Below are 27,205 nucleotides of genomic sequence, written 5' to 3'. Positions count from 1 at the left end.
GGTGAGGGCTTAATCAATTCAAGCATTCAAGATAAAACTGGATTATCATCTGAAAAGGAAGAATGTGCTGGTTTTGGGGAAAGATAGGGGAATGGCACAAGGTGCATTGAAACTGGCAAACAGACAGCAAGCTGAAAGGCCTTCCTTTGCTCTGTAACAACAGTATGGTTTTGGGTTAGTCAGGATCCAGCTATTCTGGCACCCAATCATAGCCCCCTGACTTCACACTTCCCTTATAATATTTGACGTTTGACAGCAACTTTAGGATCCTTGAATTTCAGAACAGCGTCGCTAACTGCGAGAACTGTCAGAATGGAAGTATGGCTCCGCATTTCTAAGCGGTCCTGAGCGGAATCTCCTTCAGAAATGCGGACCCCTCCCTTCTTCCGTTAGGGAAGGGCCAAGCTCCTCGGAAAATCTGGCCCTCGCGAAGTGGAGCTTATGTCTTGCAAATTTCATCGTGATTTGTCACTTACTTTTATTGCATAATAATATTCGCATCTACCCATAATGTAAGGCTGCATTACATCTTACAATTCAACACAAGGTGATCGCTTCTTCCTTATTTCCCTGGTACACCGTGGGGGGGTTATTATAAGCGGTCAGCAAATATATCAGCAACCAGAAACCATGTGTCTCCCTATGGTGCCATTATATACAATATATGGCGTACGTTATGATGATAAATGACATCGTATTTACGTTACAACTTGCGGTCTCCTGTTTTGAAATTAAGGATGAAACAACTTCACTCCGCCATCCTCGGGCCAAACTCCCATCCGCTTTCATTCCCCGCGCATGCGCTCACAGTCTCCGGAAAATACCGAGGGGGACAAACACTTTTCTCCGGAAATTACCGATCACATTTTCCGGGCAGTTCTGGGAGTCACGGTTACCATAGAAACCTGGTTCTGCATGGTTATTCTCCATCTTCATCCTCCTTATTTTGTTCACGGGGACGGGTCTGACGCGAGTTTTTTTATTAAATCTTTTTATCTTTTCCATTCTTGACCTCCCCCCCACGTATGCAGGCGGGCACTGATCGGAACGAGTGATCCGTATCGTGGACGGGACGTGGCGCTTGTGTGTGTCGTTTTGTTCTCTCCGGAAGTATCGGTCAGCGTGTTCAGAAGACGGCGTGCGCGACCCCGAGCTCTAGAGCAAGCTCGAGACCGAGCCTTTTCCCCGGAAGTGGTGGCGCAGGGGCCGGTGGGAGGCCCCGCTGTAGCCGCGCGGTGACTGTGGTGGATAATGGCGGAGGCAGCGGCATCCATGGGGATGGCGGCGGCAGCAGTGGCAGCAGCTGGAGGAGCAGGAGGTAGCAGCAGCGGCGGCGCTGGTGGAGTTGGCTGGACTAAACAGGTCACTTGCAGGTAAACGAAAACGATGGTTCGTTTTTATGCCACATAGCTTTTGTACACCCGAATGTAATCAGCCACACAACGGTAAAAGGCCTTTCACAGGCGATCTGTTTAGACGTCAGTTGATACTGCGAGTGGTAACAAAAACAGAAAACGATTATACTGTTCCCAGTTAGACCAGTTCCCGAGATGGGGCTTTTAGGTATGGCGTGCATCAAGGTTTTATTGGAGTAAAAGAAATGGGTTTTGTTCAACTCCCTCTTGATTTCGGATTTTTAAAGTGTTCTGAATCTTTCCGGGCTTCTTTTCATGTTCTTTTTAAAAGGGAATTGTTTATTGGTTCTGAGGTGCCTTTGAAAGTTGCTAAGAAACTTTGAGGTCATGTCAACCAAAAACTGCAGAGAGTTAGTTTTCTCAATATTCGTAAGAGCTTAAAATATATTGTACATTTACGTTTTAAATCGTATGTAAATAATTGTGAACATTTTGTATAGCTTTAGGAACAATTGAATAAAACCTTATCATTTCTATTTTACTGCAGATTCGAGAGAGCGAATTGGTTTATAGCTGAACTTTTCTTTGCATCTCTACTCGAAATTTGCGAATTTGTATGATTTCGTATGGTCTTCTGGGTTGATCAGTCGAATGCTGTAACTTTGGATACCTGTAACAACAGTGTAGTATAGCGCACAGATATTTTAGTCTTGGAGATGGTGTTTGAACTATTGGGTAAAATCGCAAAAGGACTGTGCTAGTTAGAGTGGGCAAAACTTTTGCAGATGTAATTCAGTGTAAGGAAGTGAGAAGAGATCTGCCCAATTTGAATCTAAGAAAGTAACTACAGTATTTAAATGGCAATAAACTAAAAATTATGACTGAGCAGAGAGACTTGTGGGTCCAGCTACAGAGTCAGTGGGCTTGGTGCACATGTTATACTTTTGTCAATTGTCTCAGGTGGCTGGAATATAAGAGGGTGGAAGTTGTATTCTCACAATATAAGACTTTGGTTTAGACATCAGCTGGGCTGCTGCATTCTGTCTTGAGGACTGTATCTCAGAAAGCTATATTGAGTTTGTAAAAGATAAAGTACAGATTGGAGTTTCACCAGGGCTAAAAGAGTTAAATTATGAAAAACAATTGAGTAGGGTGTATTCTTTTAAATATAGAAAGTTAAGCACTTCTGTTGAGACGTTTAAGATAATCACAGAAGTTAGTGGCTCCTCTCTTTTGCTGGTCTATTTCTTTTGGAGGGTATCTCCAGAACAGCATAAACTTTGAGTTCATCCCTTCTTGGTGATATCAGAAGACACTTCAAATAAAATGCAGTAGAAATCTTAAACAATTGTTGAGGTATGCCCAATTGAATGTTTAAAAGCAGAAAATGTTAGATTTTTGTATTACAAAGAACTGTGGGTGTTAGTTAGATTTCTGTACAGCACTTTTTAAAGAAATCTTTGATGTACATGTTATGAACAAATCTGGCATGGCCAACATTGTTACCTATTTCTTGGTGGTGAAGTGCCTTCTTGAGTGACTGGAATCCTTGTGCTGGAGATGCTCCCACATGGTATTAGGCAGTGTTCCAGGAATTTGACCTAACGAAGATGAAGGATACTTCATTAACTTGCAGGTGGTGAAATCCCATACATCTACTGTTTTTGTTTTTCTAGGTGGTAGAGGTCACAGTTTTGGAAGGTGTTGTTGAAGAAACTTTTTGGTAAATTGCAGTCAAAGTTGTAGATGGTATGTATTGCAACCATAGTGTCCTCCTGTTACAGGGAGCAAATGTTTCATGGGGTGGTTCATGTGTTGATTAAGAGGATGTCTGATGTCCACCGGGAGTGATATGTCTGCAAAAATCCATGAAATCAGACAGTATCCCATCTCACTCAAGACTTATACTTTCCAAATGGTATAGCACATTTTAAAAAAAGGAATAAGAAACACTGCCAATGTCCTACGAACCAGAAACTGAACAGGATCAGCTCTCTGTATGGCAATAGTAGCAGGTCAGAGGCTGGAAATTCAGTAGTGAGAAACTTATCTCCTGACTTCAGAAAGTGTGTTTACCATCTACAAGACATAACTCAGGCCCCTGAAGGAATATTCCATAATTGCCAGGATAACTGCAGCTCCCAATTACATTCAATAAGCTGTACGCAATTTGGAGCACCACATCTCGCTTGATTGGCACCCCTCTTGGCACCACCATTGCACAATGGCAGCAGTGTGTGCAATTACGTATGTGCACTGCAGCAACTCAACAAGACTTAGGAAATAGCATCTTCCAAACCTAACTTCAATCATCAAGAAATATGGGGGCAGCAGATGTATAGCAATAATGGCAATTGCAAATTCCCCTTCAGGCAGCACAGAATACTAACTTGGAATCATTTTGTCTTTATTTCACGGTTATTCAGTCACAATCCTGGAAGTCCCTTCCTAAGAGCACTGTAGGTGTACCTCATAGTCAAAAAAGTGGCTCACTGCTAATTTGCAAGGAAAATTAGAGATGGCTAATAAATGCTGGCATAGCCAGTGATGACCATGTCCTACAAAATAATATGTTAAATACAATAGGGGCAGGAGTAGATCATGAGACTCATTGATTCTGCTCTACCTTCAGTCTGATCAAGGTTGATTTTTAGCCTGAACTCTACTTTTCCATTTGCTTGCATATCCCTTGATTCCTTGAGAGATCAAGGTTAGGAAATGAATTATGTGTTACAGATTACCCAGTCTGTGTCTTGCTCTTGTCACCGCAGTATTTCAGCAGCTTGTCTGGTTGAGTTTCTTATCAATGGTAACTTGACATGAATGTTGATGTTGGGAGATTTAGCAATGATGATTCTCTTGAATGTTGTAGATAGGCTGTCATTTGCTGAAATTAGCTATTGACTGGCACTGTGGTTCTTGTCACTTAGCAGCTCAAACTTGAATGTTGTTCAGGTTTTGCCGCATATGGGCTTGGACTGTCTGATTATGAGCTTAGAATGAAGCAGAACATGGCATCAATCAAAAAATATCTCCACTGCTGAACTTATAATGGAGTGAAGGTCATTAAGAAACAGTAGAAAACTTTTGAGCCTAGAACAGTGTGCTCAGTAACTCCCTACAGTGATGTCCTGTTGCTGATGTGATCTTGCTTTCTAAGAATGGTTCAACCTGTGAAGAATTTAATATCAATTTTACTACAGCTCCTTGAAGGCAAACTTGGTCAAGTGCTGTTATATTTTAACGTCAGTCACTCTCTCTTGACCCCTGGAATTGAACTCTTTTATGCATGTTTGGGTTAAGGTTGTAATGAGCTCTTGAGTTGGGTGGCACTGACAAAACCCAACCTGAGCAGTTAATGCTACATATGTGCCACTGTTGATGACAGTCAGGTCAGTGATTGGCCTAATTTCCATTGTCCATTTTTGAGGAGAGAGCTTTTTTTGACATTGCCAGGTAGATGCCAGTTTTGAAACCTGTTCAGGGAGATGGCTAATTCTTGCTCTTTTGCTGTGGTTTATGGAACCAATATGGATAGATAGAGTTTATATGGAATAATTGATTGAATGATGTAAACGGTGCAGCAGGTTTCAGCTTAATGGTCTATTCCTGTGATAATGTTCTTAGCCATAGAAATGGCAAGTATTGGAGAGAGAATTTACAAATTTACAAGTGGTTTTGTATTTATTGAAGTTGCTTTGTAATGTAGCATATATTTTCACAGAAAAGTTATTGTGAATGTTAAAATAGATTTCTCCTCAGAACTGAATTGTGATGCCTTATCGCTTTGTTTTCAACTCTGGCCAAAAATGGACTTTTAAAGCATAAAAATATTTCAAGCAAAAATAATGCTAAATTTAAAGCTTGGGAATATATTGTTCCAGTTAAGTGGATGCTTTAAAATTTAATTTAAATTTAATATTGTCCCTCCAAGGTATTTTTAAGGGTAACTTTTTAAAATAACTAATGTTGGTATGTAAGGCATTAATTGGATCTGTCCAAAACCAAGTTAACCTTATTTGTATTTAAACTTAGTATTCACAGTAATATTCAATATTCTTAAGAGCTGTGGAATGCAGTTCATATAGGTTGATCCTGATTGCATACTTGCCACTCAATCATACCTTTATCATTTGAGAGTTACCAGGTCAGCTACATATGGTTTTTCATTATATTTCAGTTGTGTGAATTTTGTCATCATGTTGACTTGACATTTTATTGCAGATGCAGATGACCTTAGACTCAGTCTACACATCTGACTTGGAATTTGAAACTAACAAGCAATATTGTTTGGCCAAGGAACTGAGTAATATGGAGCTCTGTTTACTTAATGATTCAATTTTGTGGCTTTAAAAGTCATCTACTAGCACAGTAATTCTTTGTATGTTACATTCTTTCTCTTGGAATATCGAATTATACATGGATGAAAAAAGATACACTTATTCTTGCAAGAAGACTCAGAGTCCTCCCATCACAGCATCTAATTGCCAGATGAAGTCAGTGTTTTCATTCCTGTATCCTGCCTGAACGTTCTTTCTGTGCTTATCTATCTTTGTGTATGAAAGACTTGCTCACATCAGTCCAAACTTTGTCTTTTTATTAGTTATAGTCAGAGTTACATTGCCCCCCTCTTTAGCTGGAAGAAATGTTCAATTTATGTATCTCCGTAAAGTAACCATTTCAGTTGTTCCATTTTTATGAAGCTGAAAAGCCCATTTCTGTAGTTATTCAATTTAGTTCTACAACTCTTGGCTGAAACTGCTTTTAAGGCCTAAACATCTATCTTGTGTGTCAGTAACTAGAACTGGGCACAGTGTTTAACTAAATTGCTAATCTGTTGTTTATATGTTCACTGCTGTTGGATTGTGACTGATTGTGTTCAGGAGAATTTTCTATAGCAGTATGCACCCAGTCCTACAAGAAAGTAGGGGAGGCTTTCCTTATCCTAGGACTTGGAGATGAGGTGGGCAAATTACATTGTGTTAATTGATGAATATTTAGGGGACAGTGATCTTTGTATCATAAAGATTAGGGTGAATGTGGAAACAAAATAATGAACAGTCTAGAATAAGAATGGCTAGCTGGGGAAGACTTTCATGGGCCAGATAGACATGCCAAAAGTTGGTGGGAAAAATCGTTCCTGAAGATAAATGACTTTCAAAGAAGTCATGGCTTGGATATTTTCTAAAAAAAATTCCCTCCAAAAGGGAAAAGTAAAACAAATAAATCAAGAGATCCCAGGATGTAAAGTTGATAGAAATTAAGATGAAGAAAAAAATGTGTTTACAACAGATGTCAGGAAGAAAATACAATTGAAAACCCAGCTGAATGTATGATATTGAGAGAAGAGGCACAAAATCGTATGAGAAGCAAAAAAGAGGGGTTAGAATAAAAACCGAGGCAGCTAATGTAATGGGGAATCCCAAAGTCTTCTCAAAGTGCATAAATAGTAAAATGGTGGTAAAAGGAGGAGTAAAAAGGTAAGATTGGTCCTCTCAGACTATGGCATGGGGCTATTCTATCATTAGAGAGAGGCAGCTAGTTCTGGTTTAACCCAGGGTTGCCACACCTCAGGTGAAGTTGAGAAGATGGATCTTCATGATAATCTCAACCAGTACAGGAATTGAATGCTGTTGCGTCACTCTGCAACGCAAACCAACTCAGCCAACTGAGCTACTGACCCCATGCAATGTGAGAAAAAGCTTTTTTTACACAGTGGAATGCACTGCCAGGTAATGTGTTGGAGACTGGTTCAATTGAGGCATTCCAAAGAGTGTTAGATGATAATTTAAATATAAGTAATGTGCCATGTTACAGAGAAAGAAGAGGAGAACCACAATAAGTCATATGCAGACTCAAAAACCTGGTGTCGACAGATGGGCTGAATGACACCATCTGCAATGTGACAATTCCGTGAAATGTAGGATCAAATCTGTTAAAACCATTTGAGCTTTTTTCATTTGTAACCCTTGTTGTTTTGTTGCCATTTATGAAGTACATTGTCATTTAGCATTGTTATTCATCCTACATACAAAATTTCTATCTTTAAAATGTTTTCTTTATTGAACATCTCAAACATTATCGTGATACCAAACACTTTAAACATCATACGCTGGAGATAACATTGAACCATAGAATCATACAGCATGGAAACAGACCCTTCAGTCCAATTAATCCATGTTCCCAAACTAAACTAGTCCCACCTGCCTGCGTTTGGCTCACCTTAGGGAAACAGCCATTGCTATTTACCTTATCTATGCTCAGTTTCCAGTCTGCAAAGTTTTTCAAACCATGAGAAGTGGAAGCAGAAGTAGGCCATTCAGCCCATCAAATCTGTTCCACCATACAGTAAGATCATGGCTGATCTGATAATCCTCAACTCCACTTTACGACTTTACCTCACAACACTTGATTCTTCTACTGATTTAAAATCTATCACAGCCTTGAATATACTTAATGACCCAGCTTCAACAGTTCTGTGGTGAAGAATTCCCCAAATTCATAACTCTCAGAATAGAAATTCCTCCTCATCTTTGTCTTATGCCCTCTGGTCTGAGACTCTTCCACAAGGGAAGCAGCCTTTCCGCATCTACCCTGTTAAGTCCTGTAAGAATTGTGTATATTTCAATAAAGTATAAGCCTAATCTACTCAATTGTTCCTCATGGGGTGGCACCGTGGCTCAGTGGTTGGCATTGCTGCCTCACAGCGCCAGGGACCTGGGTTCGATTTCAGCTTCAGGCAACTGTCTGTGTGGAGTTTGCACATTCTAATGGATTGGCCATGCTAAAATTGCCCGTAGTGTTCAGGGATGTGTAGATTACGTGGGTTATATTGGGGCGGGTCTGGGTGGGATGCTTTGAGGTTCGGTGTGGACTTGTTGGGCCAAAGGGCCTGTTTCCACACTGTAGGGATTCTATTCTATTAGACAGTCCCTCCATATCTGGCATCAGCGTAGTGAACCTTCTATGGACTTCTCTAATGTCACTGTCCTTTTCCTTAGACAAGGGAACCAAAGCTATTCACGGTTTTCCAACTGCGGTCTGACTAGTGCCTTGTATAGTTCTAGTAAAACCTCCCTACTATTATTCTCCATTCCCTTTGAAATAATAGAACTTAAGTTGTACTTACTTTAAATGGTTTGAGTTCCATTATAGATGAGGAATAACATGATGTATTTTATAGTAATTAACCATGTTCCTACTTGACAGCATGATTTTGATTTAGTGTGAGCTATTCTTTCCACATCAGTTTAGCTCTGTTGTTTGAAATCTTGATGATGGATAAGAGAGTTGTCGAATTAAGCCCTACTCAGAAATTGCATACATAAATTGGCTGACGTTTTCAGTGGAATAACTATTGTATTGACACATGAAGCTGAAGGAATTATTTGTCTGTTTTGTCAATAAAGATTCCATTGCACTATTTACAGGAGATTATGTAGTTACCTCCATGCTTTGGTCAGCATTACTATTACAACCAATACAATCATGAGTAGATTAATTGGTCGTATGTTTACTCTGAGGCCTTGTGAAAAATAGCATTTTTGATTACCCACAGCTCGTTGCATGTAATGTTCATTCTGGTTGAACTGCTTTGGGACTTTTGAGAGATGAAATATGACATGCATTTTTTTCCCTTTTGTGTTTAGTGGATTTGTTACATTCCAAATGTTATACTTTGCTTGGAATGCAAAACCACTTTTTAACCTGGAAACTTGCTGATCTGTAATTAATCTGAAAAATGTACTTTGTGTGCAGCTACTATTATCTGGACTCCCACAGGGTGTGCTTGAGCAGTGAAGCATCAGGCAGGTTAACTGCTAACCATAATAATTGTTCTCTAGAAGTTCGCGTGACTGAGAACTACACTACAGCCGATTTACTGTAGATTATAAATGTATAAAGCATTCTTTCGTGGTAAATTAGTCAGTCTTTTCTAGCTGGAACATTTCTACGTGTGACTACTGTCTGCTTCTTAATCTTCAACTACGCACAGTTACTAAAGAATGGATACAAAGGAATTTATATTTTTAAAACTATTTAGCAGCCATGGTATTACATATGCTTAAGTCAAACTATATTTTAAAAGATCAGGTATGTATTATCCGTCAGGTAGTATTGGGTGGTTTCCTTTCAAGGATGCGAGGTTATCTGAGCAGTCAGAATTTAGTTGTTTGAAGCAAATATGCATATTTGCTATGTTGGCAACATTCTACTTCCAAGTAGAATTAGAATAATCAAACTCTTGTTTCTTTTAAGTTTTCTTTGTATCTGCAATCTTGTTCAAATTTGAATCGAATTTGCTACTGTTTGTATTCAGACTAACCTTCATATACGATGTGTAAGAGATGCAATGTATGAAACTATATTTTCCTTAAGGTATGAATGAACAAAAACAGGATGTGCTGGAAATACTCAGCACACCATATAGCATGCATAGTAGCCTCAGAACAATAAAACTTCAGATTCAGAAAAAGACAGATGTAACCAGATATAAGTCAGTACAGTGATGGGAAAGTGTGTGTTACAAACAAACATGGAGGTCTCTGATATGGTGGAAGGCAGCAGAAATCTCCAGCATATGCATTGTCATAGAGATACACAGCTTGGAAGTAGACCCTTCGGTGCAAGTCGTCTATGCTGACCAGATATCCTAAATTTTTCTAGTCCCATTTGCCAGCATTTGGCCCAAATCCCTCCAAATCCTTCCTATTCACGTACCCATCCAGATGCCTTTTAAATGTTGTAATTGTACTAGCCTCCATCACTTCCTGTGACAGCTCATTCCATACGTGCATCACCGTCTGCATGAAAAAGTTGCCTGTTGGGTCCCTTTTAAATCATTTCCCTCTCATCTTAAAGCTATGCCCTCTAGTTTTGGACTCCCCCACCCTGGGGAAAAGACCTTGGCTATTCACCCAATCCATGCCCCTCATGACTTTATAAACGTCTATGAAGTCACTCCTCAGCCTCTGATGCTCCAGGGAAAATAGCCCCAGTCTATCCAGCCTCTCCCTATAGCTCTAATCCTCCAACCCTGGCAATCTTTATCCTTATCAATCTTTTCTGAACCCTTTCAAGTTTTACAACGTTCTTTCTATAGCAGGGAGACCAGAATTGAACACAGTATTCTAAAAGTGGCCTAAACAATGTTAGTACTTCAGTTTTGATACCTGCTCTGAATCCTTCCATATTCACCAGCTGTCAGGTATAGCATTTGATTGTATTTTTAGATTATGAATTTCTATATTGTATGTTTGAATAATTCATACTTGAATTTTTAGAATACATCCAAGATTAGAACAAATTCAATTATGTTCTTCTTTGTGGTTTTTTAGTGCTGCGCTTTACCTTTGAGCATGTTTAGTCAGATTGTCAATCACCAACAATCAATGTGAACAGTTGCTGGTGTAAATAAGCGCATTTTAGAAGTTCTGCTTGGCTGGTTTGTGTTTCTTCAGCTAACATTAATTTGATCTGTTTGTATCTGTAATGTGGGCTGTACCTCCAAATAATTTTCTTGTAAATTATAAGACAATTTTCAGTGTTTGAAAACTTTTTTTACAGCAAGACCTTAAAGGAAAAGTCAATAATCTTTTCTTTTATTATTGCAATGATATGGTTGGTTTTCACTTGATGAGTGGTTCAGAGTTACCATTACTTTGTGCTGTAAAACATCCCTTAACTTTTTATCATCAACCTATTGCTGTAGTTTGTGAGAAAAGTTGAAATATTTGAAACCTTGTTTGCTGTTTTAGATATTATTAGGAACGATGAAGGTTATATCTTAGCTCCTGTTTTAAGGTAAGAACAGGAAGTTGACAGCTCTTTTGGAAGAACATTGTATCTTGTTTCTGGATTTTTAATTATGCTGCTGTGGAAAGGTTTTGCTCCAGGGGTGTGTTATTACATCTCTGAATAGGTTGATTAAAAATATCTAAAAATGCTACTTTTAGGTTGTGTATAAATCTGAATGGGCTAAATTCACTGAACAGAATTGGGAAATGTAGGTTATGACATGCATTATGTCTGCAGCAATCATTTGGATCTTTCTTTGAATCCTAATGGCTCTGTGAGGTGTGTCTATTTATGTGAGTGAGCCTTGCTGACCATAAATGCTTAAAATAAGTGTGTATCAGTTTGACTATCAGGCCTATTGGTACACCAATGGACTTGTAAGGAATTGCAGGTTTTGTCCTGTGAATATGCAAATATGGAAGATGGTATAATTTGCCATCAGCTCTGTCTGAGGAATAGCCTAGTCTATTGAGGGGAATCCCCTCATCTTGAGCCGAGACTCAAATTTGATTAGAAAAGCCTGGAAGAAACCCAGTATTAAGGACGATGTAGCATATTATTGATTTTCTTGTTCTTGGATTAGTTTGTGATCACAACTCTTTGTATATTTATTTCTTGTTTAAAATGAGCAGCTGAATGATTCTCCCTTGTAATCTCATGCAAATATTTCAATGTACCTTAGGTAAGATTCTAGAAATGCACTCGAGACCATGTTGTCCAGTTCAGTTTACATGTCCGTGTATTATTATGTCTCTGGTTATATTACAGTTAATTGTGGGGGAGTTGATTGTACATTTGAGTCGAAGAAGCTTAGACTGCTTAGCTGGAGAATTAGCAAATTAGCAAGGTTTAAAGTTTTGCATGACATGTAAAGACCTAACCTGTAGATACTTTCTAATCAACCCACTCAGAGATTGTGTTACACCCCTTGTTGAGTAGTGCAAATGTCCCTGTTATGTTTGGGCCAGGGGACCTGGGTTCAAGTCGCACCTGCTTTAGAGGTATGTAAAACAATCTCTGAACAGATGGAACCTGAACCCAGGCCTCCTGGCTCAGAGGTAGTGAGACTACCACTGTCACAAGAGCCCCACTATATTACAAGCTTTTTTTAATTGACCTATTCAGGGGTGTTTTTTCCACCTCTGGAGCAGATGGCATTTGAACCTGGATCTCCTGGCTCAGAAGTAGAAATACAACCGTTGTGTCACAAGAGCCCTTGTATCACCAGGTTTTTTTTTGATCAACCTGTTCAGAGGTGTTATCATACACTTGGAGCAGGTGGGTCTTGAACCCAGACCTCCTAGCTCAAAGATAGGAACACTCATGGTGCTACAAGAGTCCCAAAGATATTTTCCTCATCAACCTGTTCAACAACAGTGACTCTTCTTTTAATACTTCAGACAATTTCAGACTACAGACTAAGCCGAGAATAACAACTTTGTGCATTCTGGTATGAAATATTTTTATTGGAGTGAACTTGGATGTTGTTTGGATATTGCGTAAGTGCTGCTTTTTGATTTTATTGCACCATTGACTTTTGCATATTGCTCAAATCTTCTGTGGTGAGAAGATTATTGAAGGAAAATGTAAATATTGGAGAGCAAGCTGGGTACTGCAGACATGTTTTGAAAACATCAAAGCTGTAGTATTGAATCCTTGTGCTTCAGAACTAACTTTGTCCCAAGTCAGGCATTTCAGGACAACTACAAAAAACATTTGAAAACAACAAATATTGGCGATTACAAACAGGTCAGGCAGCATTGACGGAGGGAAAGCGAGTGAATGTTTAGAGTCTCGATGACCCTTCAGACTTCACGTCAGCTCTGAAGAGACATTTAGATTCGAAGCGTTAGCTTGATGTGTCTCCATGGATGCTACGTGACCCGGTGATCTCCAGCATTTGTTGTTTTCAGTACAGATTCCAGTAGCTGCAGTAATTTGCTCCTACAAAAATCGTTTGCCTGAAAAAGTGAAAATTACCTAGAAAACCACATCTTAAAGGCAATCCAGTTTGGCCAATTACCAGCCTCAGTCTATTTTCAGTTATCAGTAGAATGACGAAAGATGTCAGTGACAGTGATACTTATCAACAAACTCACTGGTGCTCAGTTTGATTCTGCCAAGGTGAAATGACCCATTGCCCATATAGCCTGGTTCAAGCATGGACAAAAGAACTGAATTCCAGAGGTGAAGTGAAAATGACCATCCTTGATATCAAGGCAGTATTTGTTCAAATGTGTTAACAAAGAACCCCAGCAGAATTGAAGTGGGAGAGCAGGTGGCATCTTTCTTTAGGTTGCAATCTTGCCTACATGAAGGAAGATAGTTGTTTGAGGTCGATCCCCTCATCCCAGGACAATACTGCAGGAATTCCTCAGACTAGTGTTCTAGTTTTAACATCTTCAGCTGCTTCATAGATGACTTTCCCTTCAAAATAAGATCAAAAGTAGAGATGTTTGCTGATATTGTATTGTGTTCAATACAATTTGCAGTTGCTCAGGTTCTGAAGCAAGCTGTGCCCAGCAAATCCTGGACAATATTGAAGTTTGGGCTGATAAATAGCAACTAACACATGTGCCACAAAACTACCAGGCAAAGACCATTTCCAACAAAAGTGAATCTAACCATCTCTCATTGCATTCAAAGCATTACCATCTGCTACGTCGCGCTAGCCTTCAGGATCCTGGGGTTCCAATGACCTGAAATTGAAATGGACCAGCTAGATAATTACTATGGCTACAAAAATGGGTCAGAAATTGGGAATTATGTTGCGAGTAATTCACCACCTGATTTCTTTAAGCTTGTTCTTTCCCTACAAGTCACAAGTTATGAGTACAATAGAATATTCTCTACATGCCAACAAGTCTTGAGAACAAGCAGGATAAAGTAATTGATTAACAACCCATCGAATACCTAAAACATTCACTACCTCCTCCACCATTGAACCCTGGCATAAATGTGTGACACCTAAAATCTGCCACGATCCTTTGGCAACACCTTCTAAACCGATGATCTTTACCACGTAAAAGTACAAGGGCATCAGATGCATCGGAATGCTGCCACTTCCAGTTATTCTCAGTACTGCATCATCCTGCCCTAGAGCTATATTGCTACTCCTTCACCTTTGCTGTTGTCAAAATTCTGGAATTTCGAATATATACCTTTTGAAGATTGATGCTCCATGGGATTGGATTAAAGAACATCATTGCCATTGAAGGCAAGTGAATACAGGAAAATATGGAATGAGCAAGTCAGTCCCAGATTACTTTTAAGACAGTCTTGAATGCATCTCTGTCTCCATTTTACTGAGCCCATGTTTGCATATGTATTCCCTTGATTTTCCTCCAGAGCAAATACAAAAAAAATCTATAAACCACATTCAATTGTAGTAATCATTCACTGAATGAACATGGATGTAGCTCGAGTTGCGTGATCTTTCCCCCACCTTTGGAAGCTTCTGGGGCACCACAGACCTTTGAATCCTTTATTGTTTGGAAACTGATGTGGTATATTTCCCGCGGTGACTGAACAGCCTAGCAGGAAGACCCAACCCAGCTAGTCTTTCACAAAATTTGTGTTTTTATTTATGAGCTGCCACAATGTCCAATCCATGTTTTCACCAATATTTTTTAGTAGAATGCAGAAGGTTCCTTTTGAGTAAAAACAATATCACTGGAGTTGCTGCCTTCAGTCCAATTGCTTTAATGTTTTGATTTCTTCAACACTTCAAGTTTCTCCTGCCACAATCACTATTGACGAACCTGTGATTAATCATACATAACCCTACTGTGATACAGCTGAAAATAGAAGTCATATCTGGAAAGACAATGTCTATAATTGGATATTTTCAGTGTTTAAGTGGGATAATCTGAAAGCTTCATTCCTCCTATTGTGTATGAATAAAAGCTGAGTGAGTTGCTTAAAAAAAATTATTTCTGCCTCAATATGTTATTCTATTGAAACTAATTTCAGATCAAAGTTTCACAGGTACAGTTATAATTCATGAAACCGTCCTCGTTTACTGTTTTCTGAAATGCTAACCACGCTGCACAACTTGGATTTCTCCCAATGCTCTTTGCAGTGGTCAAATATAATAGCACCGATACACAAGCTTGCACCCTTTGAGACTTCTGCTCCAAAAAAATCAATGGTACATTGCTCAGTCTTGGCGAACAGTAGATCTGGTTATTATCTCGGTTGCAAATATAGTTTTCGTTATGTGACAGTGTCAATTCAGGTAATTTAATATCTACAATGGATGTTCTTCTTACAGACAAATGGATCTTAGCCACAGAAATCAGCAATAACAGTCAGTTTGAGTAATACAGCACTTTTGAGCCAGTTCACCAAGTGGCTGAACATAGAAACCAGTGAGTTGCTTTTTTTGAAAACTTGTCTTTTGCAGGATCTACGAGCCATGTCATAGAGTCATTAGCAATATACAGCATGGAAACAGACGCTTCGGTCCAACTGGTCCATGCCGACCAAATATCCTATATAAATCTAGTCTCATTTGCCAGCATTTGGCCCATATACCTGTAAACCCTTCCTCTTCATATACCCATCCAGATGCCTTTTAAATGTTGTAATCGTACTAGCCTCCACCACTTCACCTGGCAGCTCATTCCAATTATGCAGCACTCTCTGTGTGAAAAAGTTGCCCCTTAGGTCCCTTTTATATCTTGCCCCTCAGGTCCCTTTTATAACTTGCCCCTCTCACCTTAAAGTTTTAGACTCCCTCATCCTGGGGAAAAGACCTTGCCTATTTATCTATGCCCCACATGATTCTATAAACCTCTGTAAGGTCACACCTCCGCCTCTGACACTCCAGGGAAAATGGCCCTATCCTGTTCAGCCTCTCCCTATAGCTCGAACCCTGGCAACGTCCTTGTCAATCGTTTCTGAACCGTTTCTGTTTTCACAACATCCTTCCTAAAGGAGGGAAACCAGAATTGCCACGCTATACTCCAAAAGTGTCCGAACCAATGTCCTGTACAGCTGCAACATGACCTCCGAATTCCTATACTCAATGTAAGCATACCAGATGCTGCCTTCACTATCCTATCTACCTGCGACTCCAGTTTCAAGGAACTATGAACCTGCACTCCAAGGTCTGTTTGTTCAGCAACACTCTTCAGGACTTTACTACTAAGTGTATAAGTCCTGCCCTGATTTGCCTTTCCAAAACGCAGCACTTCACGTTGCGCAGTAAAGTCGCATAAAATGAGTCCACCACTTCGGTAATAAGCAGTCATTTTCATATTGCAGATACAAAGACGTATCAGTGACCAATTGAGGGCTGCCAACCTGATGCCTTCTCTGGAGCTGTGCTCATAATACTAGCTATGTGCTGCATTTTAATTGGATGACTGTCCTTCCAGACGTGGGTTGTTAATTATCAGCATTATTGTTTTGGCGCCCCTTTTTTCACACATCTGAAGGACAACTAAAAGAATGGCAATTTCAAGGTCTGTTTCTTTCTTAAAAGTGATTGTAATATGGCAAGCTCACTGACAACATATAAACCATAGTTAAAAACAGTCAGCTTTTGACGATCCTTTCAAAAGTCCTAAGACCATAATTGTGCAAGTTTCAATACGGAATGAACAGTGATGACTGTAAAGTTAAATAAATTAACGTGATTTGATTGCCCAGTGCATCAGTATTGGATGACGAGTGGATTTTGAACATAAATGATGTTGAGGAGTTACAGAACCTAATCAGGGAATATTGGAACAGATGTCTGAAGGCTTTGAGATGGCAACAACTGCAGATGCTGGAGTCAGAGTTAACACAGTATGGAGCAGGAGGAACGCAGCAGGCCAAGCAGCATCAGAGGAACAGGAGAGCTGATGTTTCGGGTCCCAACCCGAACTATAGTTTTCTGCTAATCATTTATATCCTTGTTCTGTTTTTCTGAATGTTTATTATATGCCTGCTATGAAACTATACAATGCTAAATTCAGATATTCTATAACATAAGAGGAATTGCAACAAGGTGATGTAATCTGCCCAACCCCTTTGTTCAACATTGGCTCTAATCCTATACCCCAACTCCACCCCAGAATGCTTTTTTGTACTTCATTCAAATACGTGTCCAATTTTCTTTTAATTTTTTTTCTGCAATGGCCTTTTTAAACTAATTTTAACTTTCATTAAGAAGATAAATTATTCTAACTTTTGCTCCCAATGTTAAGTATCGATTGCAGTTTAATGATTCTCTAATGAGTAAAGCTATTGTTCCACATTTGCCGGCTTGAAATTATTTTTCTTTAAAATCTTTCAAGAGGGAGCTGGATTTATATTTGAAACTGGTGAATTTAGATGGCTGTGAGATAGGGCTGGAGAATGGGACTAGCTGGGTAGTTCTTTCATACTGTAAAACTCTGTTTGTTCCTTAACCTGTTGTTTCAGTGAAGCATCCCAATTCTTTGAGCTTTTAGGATTGACTATAATGTTACTTTTGTGGTGTAATTCTAATGAATATTTGCACGTATTCGCAATTGTAATGATAGTACTTAGTACTTAGTAACTGAAACAATTCTACAATTGTAGCATGAGCGATGTATTATATAAACTCAGCATTACTTTAGTGCTTTTATATTCTCCACTCCATGCGTAAAAACAGTTTTATTTTCTTTCTTTCTTTACCATTTTCTATTTGTATTTGTGTGTTTACTATTCTAAATCTTAGTTTTCCTCCACTCAATTAAGGAAAAGAAGTTTCAGTACACTGATTTATTTTTGGAGACTTTCTTGGTAATTTAATATCTTAGGTTTAAGTTACCATTCAATATTTACAAAATTTGGTGATAAAACATCGATAAGATAGGCATGATGGCTTAAACTATTAAAGGGTAATAAATGATTAGTTTGTTTCAGAAATTCTTTTAAGTATTGGAATATTTTGTAGCTTTACTTGGAGATGTGGGGGGACGTCATTAGCCACTTCAATATATGTGTTTGCATCATCATCATATTATATAATACTGTATTTAAAACTAAAGAATGATTCTTCGACTCTAAGTATACCATTATAACAAACAATGACCAGCGGGGAGACAAAAATATTGCAGGGAACTGAAATAAGTGAGGATTTTTAATAAATACCAAAAATTCCAAAGATGGTTAACAGGTTTCGCCACATCTATGGAGGAACAGAATTAATTTTTCAGGTCAAGATCTTATATCAGAATCATAGACTAATAACAGTTACAAAACTCTACTTATAGGTACTTCATGCATGGTGTTTGCAAAGAAGGAAACAACTGCCGCTATTCCCATGATCTTACAACCAGCAAGCCTTCACTGATTTGCAAATACTTCCAGAAAGGATGCTGTACCTATGGAGATCGCTGCCGGTAAGGGCCACCTTGTCGTGGGAATGTAATCCCTTTTAATCTTGAATGGTATAACTTCTCAGAAACTTTTAGAAGTGAAAGTGTTTCTGCTATTCAGTGGTGAAATGTGATGGTATTTTAGCATATTATAGAATGGTACAGTGTTACACGCATCTGTTCTTAATTAAAAAGTGCCATATATATTTAGCATTTATTTAGATATTTCTCTAGTGCCAAAATCTCCAGAAATTCCATTCACTTCAAATTATACAAATAAATATGTACTGCTGGGTAATTGATATTTCCTATAGTCAAAAAGACACCTTTCTTATTAGTTTATCAAATTTTTCCAAGATCCCTCATTCTCCTCGTCTTTGGCTGAAGAATGAACATTTAATTTAACTGTAGAATATAAGCATAAATCATAATTACAATTTAATAGTAATAACTAGATTGCAGAGGAAAATCGATTCAGAATTCACTTGATAGCAAAACATTCAACTTGTATCTCCTTGGCAGTGTGAAAAATATACAACTTCTAATATTGAGTAATGTTAAACCTTTGCTGTTAAGGTGAAATGTTATGCAATGAGGTTTTTAGCTGTTTTTCTCGAGAAAAACAGCTAGAGAGAGAGAGAGAGAGAGAGAGAGAGCTAGAGCTGTCAAGTTAGAAGTGCACAATATGCCGGATATAATTCTCAATTAAAGTTGAAATTCAAAATTTGAGATAATGAAACATCCCTTCTAGGCTAGATCAGAAGTAAAACAATAAATCCTTAATCTAAGCTGACTGTCTGTTTTAAGTTACCTCTCAAGTTATCAATTTCAAGGTGAAGAACACAGCCTGTACTTAGTGTGATTATTTTTGTTTTGTTGTAAAAATGTGTTTGCATTGAAGCTTTTTGAAGTGATGCATTGCATTCCATGGAATAATACACATTCTATCCACGTAGAAAAAGGAGAATGTTGTTAACTTTTGTCCAAATCTCTCTTTTTCATTCACGGATTATGGGCATTGCAGGTGAGGCTAGTATTTATTGCCCTTGAACTGGCTGGTTTGCTGTGCCATTTCTGATGGCAGGTAGGAGGTTGATTAACTCTTTTTGCTGGATGGCTGGTTTGTGATGTGGAATGATGCCAACAGCATTTCAATTCCTGCACCCACTGAGGTTCCATGAAGATCCTGGCTTCTCAATCTTGCCCATCAACTGAGACGTTGTGACCCTTGGGTTAAACTCTCAACCAGTCATGCCTCTGTCTCTAATGAGAGGAGAACCCTGTGGTCTTTTGGGACTGTGGCAACTTTTCCTTTAAGAGTCAACCACATTGCTGTGGGTCTGGAGTCACATGTAAATCAGACCAGGTAAGGATGGTGGGTTTCCTTCTCTAAAGGATATTTGTAGATAACCATATGGCATTTTGACAATTAATAATGGTTACTATTAGATCAGTGTTTAATTCCAGACTCGTATTGAAATCAAATTTCACCATCTGCCATGGTGGGATTTGAACCTAGATCCCTAGAATATTAATCTGGAGTTCTAGATTATTAGTCTGGTGACATTACCACGACACCACCACCTCTCCATAGATTGAGACTGCCAGATTTCAGATTTTGGTCAAATGAAAGCAGATGATAAAAATAGTTAGTGATTAAATTAATTTAATAAATAAATTAAATATTTGTAGAACATATGTAAACTTAGATTTGAAATGTGACAAACCTTTTTGATGCATTATGTTCTCACTAAAGTATATGTTTTAGAATATTTGAAATTATCTGTTAAGCCCTATGATAGACTCTTAACATTTTGGCTATTCAGTATAAAATTAGAAGCCATTTTTGCAGAATAGTGAACAAGAAGCAAGTATTGGCCAAGAGTTTAATGGCATTTTCGTATCCTGACTTTTTTTTAATGTTCTTTGTTTCAATACTTTAAAACAACTGTGAATCTGGAACCATGGGTCATTTTTCTTTCTGTTTCTATTACCTAATTTATGGCAGAATTTGAAGCACCTGATTCATTTCAGGGAAGCAGAACAGGCCTACAGTCCATGGCTTGCCTATTTGAAATGTTCATTGTCTGTGAGGCGTGTTTTCTGCATATCCTTGAGTATAAATTTTGAACTTCAACAGGATAGACTTTCCATGGATAAAAATTGTGTACAATTTCCCATCATGACACCTAGTAAGAATTAACAACTAATATCACATAATTGCTTACATGCACTGAGCATGTTGTATTATTCAATGTATAAAATAACAGATATTTTTAGAAGTATCTTGGCTTTTTCTCTCAAATTAAATAATGGCTTAGATGCTTTATTATATTTGTATGTATGTTAAATATGTGAATAACAGAATATTGGCATAATTTTCAAATTATGAGCAATAGCAATTCTTTTCAGTTTCATCTAGTTATTGGAAGTATTTTGTCTTTTTCCATTGAGCTTGGCAAAATTTCTGGAATGTCATCTACGGGCGTGAGGAGCATAAATTTTTTTAAGTTTCACTGTCACTGAATGGTATTCTAGAATATGCAGAGTACACTTCAGCTGTTGAATAAGCATTTACCAAAAAAAACCCTTTAAAAAGATGTTGAGAAAGCCATCAAGTGTCACTGTAGTTTTCCATTTTAGGTGGTCCAGTGATGGATTCCCCAATCTGTCCTTTTGCCTCCGATACCTTTCATATCGTAACTGGAGCCTTTGTCACTATTGTCTATGTTCTTTTAGCAGCTTAAACTTTACATGATAAGTAATGGGATGGGGAACAAAATATAAAGTTTAAGCTGCTGATATTATAATGCTTTGAAGCCATGCTACATGAACATTCTTTGAATAACTAGATTTATTATGGATTTGCGAAGTTTTGTAGACTGTTTGCATTTTGATTTTTAGTGATATTTATCACTTCCACTGATAAGTCATTGCCGTTGGTGCAACTGGTTGCATGTGAATTGGTAGTTAAGTTTTCTATATTAAAATCGTCATAGGTACTTTTTTGGGAATGTGGGAAATCCTGAACTTGTGAAGAATGCTATAAAAATGCTAGTTTTTCCTTTGTGATTTTCTAATGAATTTGAGTGTTTGGCTAGTAGCTCAGATAGTAGTGTAGAAAAGACTTCCAACTGTCTGAAGTTATCTGTTTGGTTGTGTAACAGTGTAAAAGATTTTGCTTTGGTTTTCTGCTGCCAGACTCTGACTAAATTAATCACAACATTGGAACTCACCACTTCTGTCTGTATTCTACAATCACTTCACCACTCCTGAATCATTATCTGTTTTTTTTTTCTGTAATGTTCTTGTAATTCTGGTGTTTTTAAAAAGGTAAACGATATAATTGAAGCAAGTAACAGTACATAGTATACCAGGCAAATAATTTACAGTTTAGTCAAAAATGGACAATCACAGCATTTAATCTCATATCATGTATTTTTTCCCCAATCACAGTAAATCAGTCATATTGATGTGACACACATAATGAATTCTATTACAATGTCAGAAATCATTGTACCATCTGATTCACCATAAGCACGCCATTATCGATTTGAGTATATATCTTTCACATTCAGTACTTGGATTCACAATAAATTGAAAGTTAACTGTTTGAAGTAAGCATTACTTCTGCAGGTGGTACTTTGATAAGTATCTGCAGAATTCATGTGTCATACTGACGTGCAACTTCTGTGTTGTTTTTAGTAAACATATTTGCCCAAATTCTATAATTTATCACTGGCCTCCAAAATAAAACTCCAATTTCTGCAATTTTCTTTCAACCATCATGTTTTCCTTGTATAACTGGAAGCTTTTGCACTATTATCCAATTAAGGGTTTAAACAGTTCTTAAATGATTTGCAAGAACAGGATGACATTTATTCATCTAACATCTATCTGCCTTATTGTGTAGTTAAATTCTTTCATTACAGCTAAGTATGAGCCCTAACTGACAGTTTAAGAGGCAAGTGAATTGGTCCAACTGCCTCATGAACCAAATGCAAAGTGACAAATTGAAGAGAAAATAATTGAAATTCACAAGTCAGTGTTTCCCTTCTCAACCTGGCTATGTGTATATGGTGTGCAGTTAACCTGCTGCTTTATTCTGTTGTGCTTTCTCTCCTCACCCCAGTCTTGTTGGTCTGTAACTATTCTAGGACACCTTGTCATGTCTTTGCTCTATCCCTTCTGATCTGTGGCCCCTGCCATGGGAACTGTTCTCATTTAACTCTACTCGTGGATCCTTGTCAATCCATGTCTGGTTCTGAGGTTCCAATCCTTCCTGTAGCAATGAAATATGAATGAAGATGAGTAAAATGTAAATCAGCAAAAAGAGACAGTGTTAAGAAAACAGATGAATTTGAACCCAAAAGTCTATTTTTGCATGGGTTTTGGGCTTAGCTATTTATATTAACCAAGAAGTTATTCATATTTACTCAGTTTTATTGAAATGTAGTCTCTTATTTTGTAAACACATTTTGGAGTCATTTTGTGCATAACAGGGTTTCACAAACAATAATTTAGAAAACTATTCAATTAATCTGTTTTGATGGTCTTGGTTAAGGGCCCGGTGTGTTTTAACACCATTAAAATTCTCTGTCCCACTTTGGATGGTTCCATTGCATTCATAGATCCTTTTGAGCCTTAATTTAACACCTCAAAAAATAGGCAGAAAATTGAGAGTGTAGCACTCCCTTTGTTAGGGTTGTGAACTATCCTTAGTTAGCTGAGAAACTAGAGTATTTGTTATTTGAGGAGAAAGGTATAACTGAGAGTTGAAATCCTGGAGTGGCGTATGAATTCATGACCTCTGATTTAGAGGTGAGTGCTATAGTTCCTTTGACACCTGGATTCCTACAGGAAGCATTTGCAGTATGTCACTATGCCGACCTACATGATGTTCTCCTGCATTTGATAGTAATGCATATCTTTCCTAAGTAAACTACATTGTCCTATTCTATGAAGTGGATCTCTCCGTTAACTGCTACATCTTGCCATGAAAATTACAATACAGATCTGTATTTCTTGGAGAGTATTCTTCTTTAAGTTCTAAGAATAAATGAAATGGTTAAATATGGTTAATACGATCCGTGTTCTTTCTGTTGACAAACCCATTGATTCTATAATTAGAACCCAGAATGGTACAGCACAGGAACAGAGACCCTTCAGCCCCCCATGTTTGTGCCGACCATGATGTCAATTTCAACTAATCCCATCTGCCTGCACATGGTCCATATCCCTTATTTTTTTGCCTGTTAATGTCTGCCTAAATGCCTCATAAACATGCTATTGTATCTGCTCATACCACCTCCCCTGGCAATGTGTTACAGGTGGCTACCACCCTGTGTGTGTTCAAAAAAAAATCAAAACGCTTGCTTTTCACATTACCTTTTAAATATTTTCCTCTTGCCTTGAACCTATGCCCGCAGTATTTCACGTTTACACTCTGGGGAAAAGGACTCTGACTATCCACCCTATCCCGTGCCCCTCAAAATTTTATATCCTATCGGGTCACTCCTCAGCCTCCAGTGCTGTAGTGAAAACAATTCAGAGTTTGTCCAACTTCTTATAGCTAATGAACTCTTATCCAGGCAACATCCTGGTTGAACCACTTAAACCCTCTCCAAAGCCTCCACATTCTCCTTGTAGTGTGGCAACCAGAACTGCACTCAGTACTCCAAATGTGGCCTAACTACAGTTTTATGCAGCTACAACATGACTTGCCAACTTTTATACTCAAATGCCCTGACTGATGAAGGCAAGCATGTCATATGCCTTCTTTGTCACCTTATCCATTTGTGTTGCCACCTTCAGGGAGCTATGGACTTGTGCCCTAAGATCCCTCTGTATATCAATGCTCCTAAGGGTCCTGCCATTAACTGTACACTTTCTTCTTGTATTTGACCTCCTAAAATGCATCACCTCATACTTGCCTGGATTAGACTTCATCTGCCATCTCTCTGCCCAACTTTCCAACTGATCTATATCCTCCTGTATCCTTTGACAAATTTTGCCACTATCCACAATTCCACCAATTTTCATGTCATCTGAAAACTTCCTAATCAGACCACCTATATTTTTATCCAAATTATTTGTACATAGTATCTCCAGTAGAGGTCACAGCACTGATCCTTGCGGAATACCACTAACCTCTACTCAGAAAAACACTCGTCCACAACTGCCCTCTCTCTTCTATGACCAAGGTAATTCCTTAAGTTTATTTTCTAGTCTAGTCATTCATCTCTTTAGGTACAAGATTAAGGTTGTACAATTACAAGGTATCATTAGCAAATACTGATTTAAGAATTTGAGAGATAATAGGCTAGATTTCTGTTTGGGACAGATTGACAATGCATTATTGGGTGGAATCCATATCCCAACCATTGTCCTAAACCAACTGTGGTCCCAAGTATTGATTACAATTAGAACTCACTGGAAATGCTGAGTGGACCCCAGGTGGAATTTCTGCCACACACACATCAAATTCAGCAAACGAACTTCTGAGAAAGGAGGATCAGTTCTAGGGAATTAGAAGTGCCCTAAATACTTTTGACATGGGACTCCTCTCATTCATAGGCCTTCAAGTAATGATAGATGTGTACCTCCAATAAGACCATCAGTGAACATCTGCCCATTTCATCACCATTCCAAACTATAGCAAAAGATTGCTTGCAACATGGTGGAGGAAAATCCAGGCCAAAATGCAAAGTTGGTTTTAGTTGCTTGCCAGTACAATATTTATTGTTTGCCACAGGAATACTTGTGGGGTTAATGGCCCATTCAAAATATTTATTGCTAATTACTTAATCGTTGCTAAATATCATCTAAAAATAAAGTATTGTTTGATATCTGCCATCTACATTAGCTAAAGATTGTTGGCATCCACTCTTCCTTGATTTAAATTAAGTATTTTCTCAATACAATATTACATGAATCCTTCAAGCTATTCAGAATGTTATGATGAAAGAAACTTGGTCACTAAGTGTTGTGATTATGTTCAGCTCTCTTTTTCTGCCTCCATTTAAAAAATTCACATTGATCTGCTTCATTCTACAGAGTTGCTCCAAAATGTAAAAGTAAAATTGAAGTGATCTAGTAGTGTAAATTGATCTGCTATGAAACTTTCCTGGAGTTACAAGATGTTAGCATTTGTTCTTGGATCTGCCATCTTTACCTTTGCAGAGATAACAAGGTGTAGAGCTGGATGAACACAGCAGGCCGAGGAGCAGGAAGGCTGATGTTTCGGGCCTAGATCCTTCTCCAGCATCTGCAGTTCCTACTACCCCTTTACCTTTGCACTTCAGTTTTGTTGATAGTTTCATACCCTGGGGCCATCACTTTTTTAAGTCGGGTCAGATCACGTTTGCAGACATTATACAGGTTCCCGATGGCACTTAACCACTTCTTTACGATTCAGAAACCAGTTTGCAACACATGCACAGAATTCCAAGTCATTTCAGTGGCTTCAAACTACAATGTTTGTACTTGCAATATTTCTCCTGTTGTCAAGTTCAGCCCACAATTTAATGAAGAGTTTCAACATCAGAGAGAGCTGACACTGTTACATAAAGAATTTCTGTATTATTAAGGGAATTCGGGAATAATTTGAGCAATTCAGTCTACAGGATTTATAGTAGCGAAATTAATATTCATGCACCAATTTACATAGGTATTTTTACATAAATAGTGCATCATTGGTAATACATTGAACACACCTTTTCCCAGCACAGCATAATATCACAGAAGAAATTTTGTACTTGATAGACCCCAGGGCCTAACCTTTGATGATTGAAAAGGCAAAGTTATAGTTGTTGAACGGACAAGTTTCCTGCTGGTGATCTTGTCAAGAGTCCTGTACTGACCTGTTGAAGGGCAAAGGGGAGAATGGTATTTTGAAGTAACTGACCCTCTGGACACACTCCTAGAGCTCTGAAACAATTACTAAAATTTCTGTTCAGCCATTATTGTACCATTCTTTGCTAATTGTGTTATGCGCAATAATAGAAATAAATGAATAGTCTGTGCAAGTTAATTTCCTTATCATAACTTCATGCTTCAAGTTTGATTTGTTCTTTCGTTGGGAGTAGGAAGTTTGATGCAGATTTGGTTTTATTAATTTTTCCCACCATCCAACTGTTCTGCACATCATTATACTTACAATATGGAACTGATTCCAATGGAATTAGTTTTGTAGTATAGTTCATATAGATTTGTTGTGTTTACTTTGTGGGGACAATTTGGCAAAATTAAGTCATGCATAAATATGTGCTTTTAAAGGCTCTTGTGACACAATGATAATATCCCTACCTCTGAGCCAGGAGACCCAGGTTCAAGTCCCACCTGTTTCAGAGCTGTGTAATAATATCTCAGAATAGGTTGATTGGAAAAATAGGTTCAAGAAAAATTATAATGCTGCTGATGGAAGATATCAAATGTGATTACAAACTAGCAATATATTTTCCTAGAAAATTATATGCATAAATTTATTATGCAGGATATTCACCTTTTCTACAGAGAATTTAAGGCCAAAACTGCTGCTTTAGTTAAAGCATAGCAATGTATTTGATCGAAGTTGCTGCTGGTGACTGTCCTTTGTTTTTTGCAGTGACTAAAAATGTTAAGGAGGTATGGTCTGCCTTGATATTTAAAAGTTATAATTAGTTAAAAGTATATAATTATTTATATTTCAGCACTGCCACCCCAAGAGAGTACTTT

General features: G+C 38.1%; 1 protein-coding gene across 1 annotated transcript in view; it reads left to right on the top strand.

Moving 5' to 3' along the window:
* The first annotated feature begins 468 nt into the window (after window positions 1–468).
* The window catches only part of mkrn1 (makorin, ring finger protein, 1), a 62,835-nt gene continuing 36,098 nt past the window's right edge, over window positions 469–27,205 (top strand). The window contains exons 1-2 of the mRNA XM_048607484.1: window positions 469–1,373; window positions 18,386–18,514. Of these exons, the coding sequence (XP_048463441.1) occupies window positions 1,252–1,373; window positions 18,386–18,514 (251 nt within the window). The 5' untranslated portion in view covers window positions 469–1,251. The remainder of the gene's footprint in view (window positions 1,374–18,385; window positions 18,515–27,205) is intronic.

The sequence above is a fragment of the Rhincodon typus genome, chromosome 18, assembly GCF_021869965.1.
Source record: "Rhincodon typus isolate 14 chromosome 18, sRhiTyp1.1, whole genome shotgun sequence".
In the NCBI taxonomy this organism is placed as follows: Eukaryota; Metazoa; Chordata; class Chondrichthyes; order Orectolobiformes; family Rhincodontidae; genus Rhincodon; species Rhincodon typus.
This window is presented reverse-complemented; position numbering and strand designations above follow the sequence as displayed.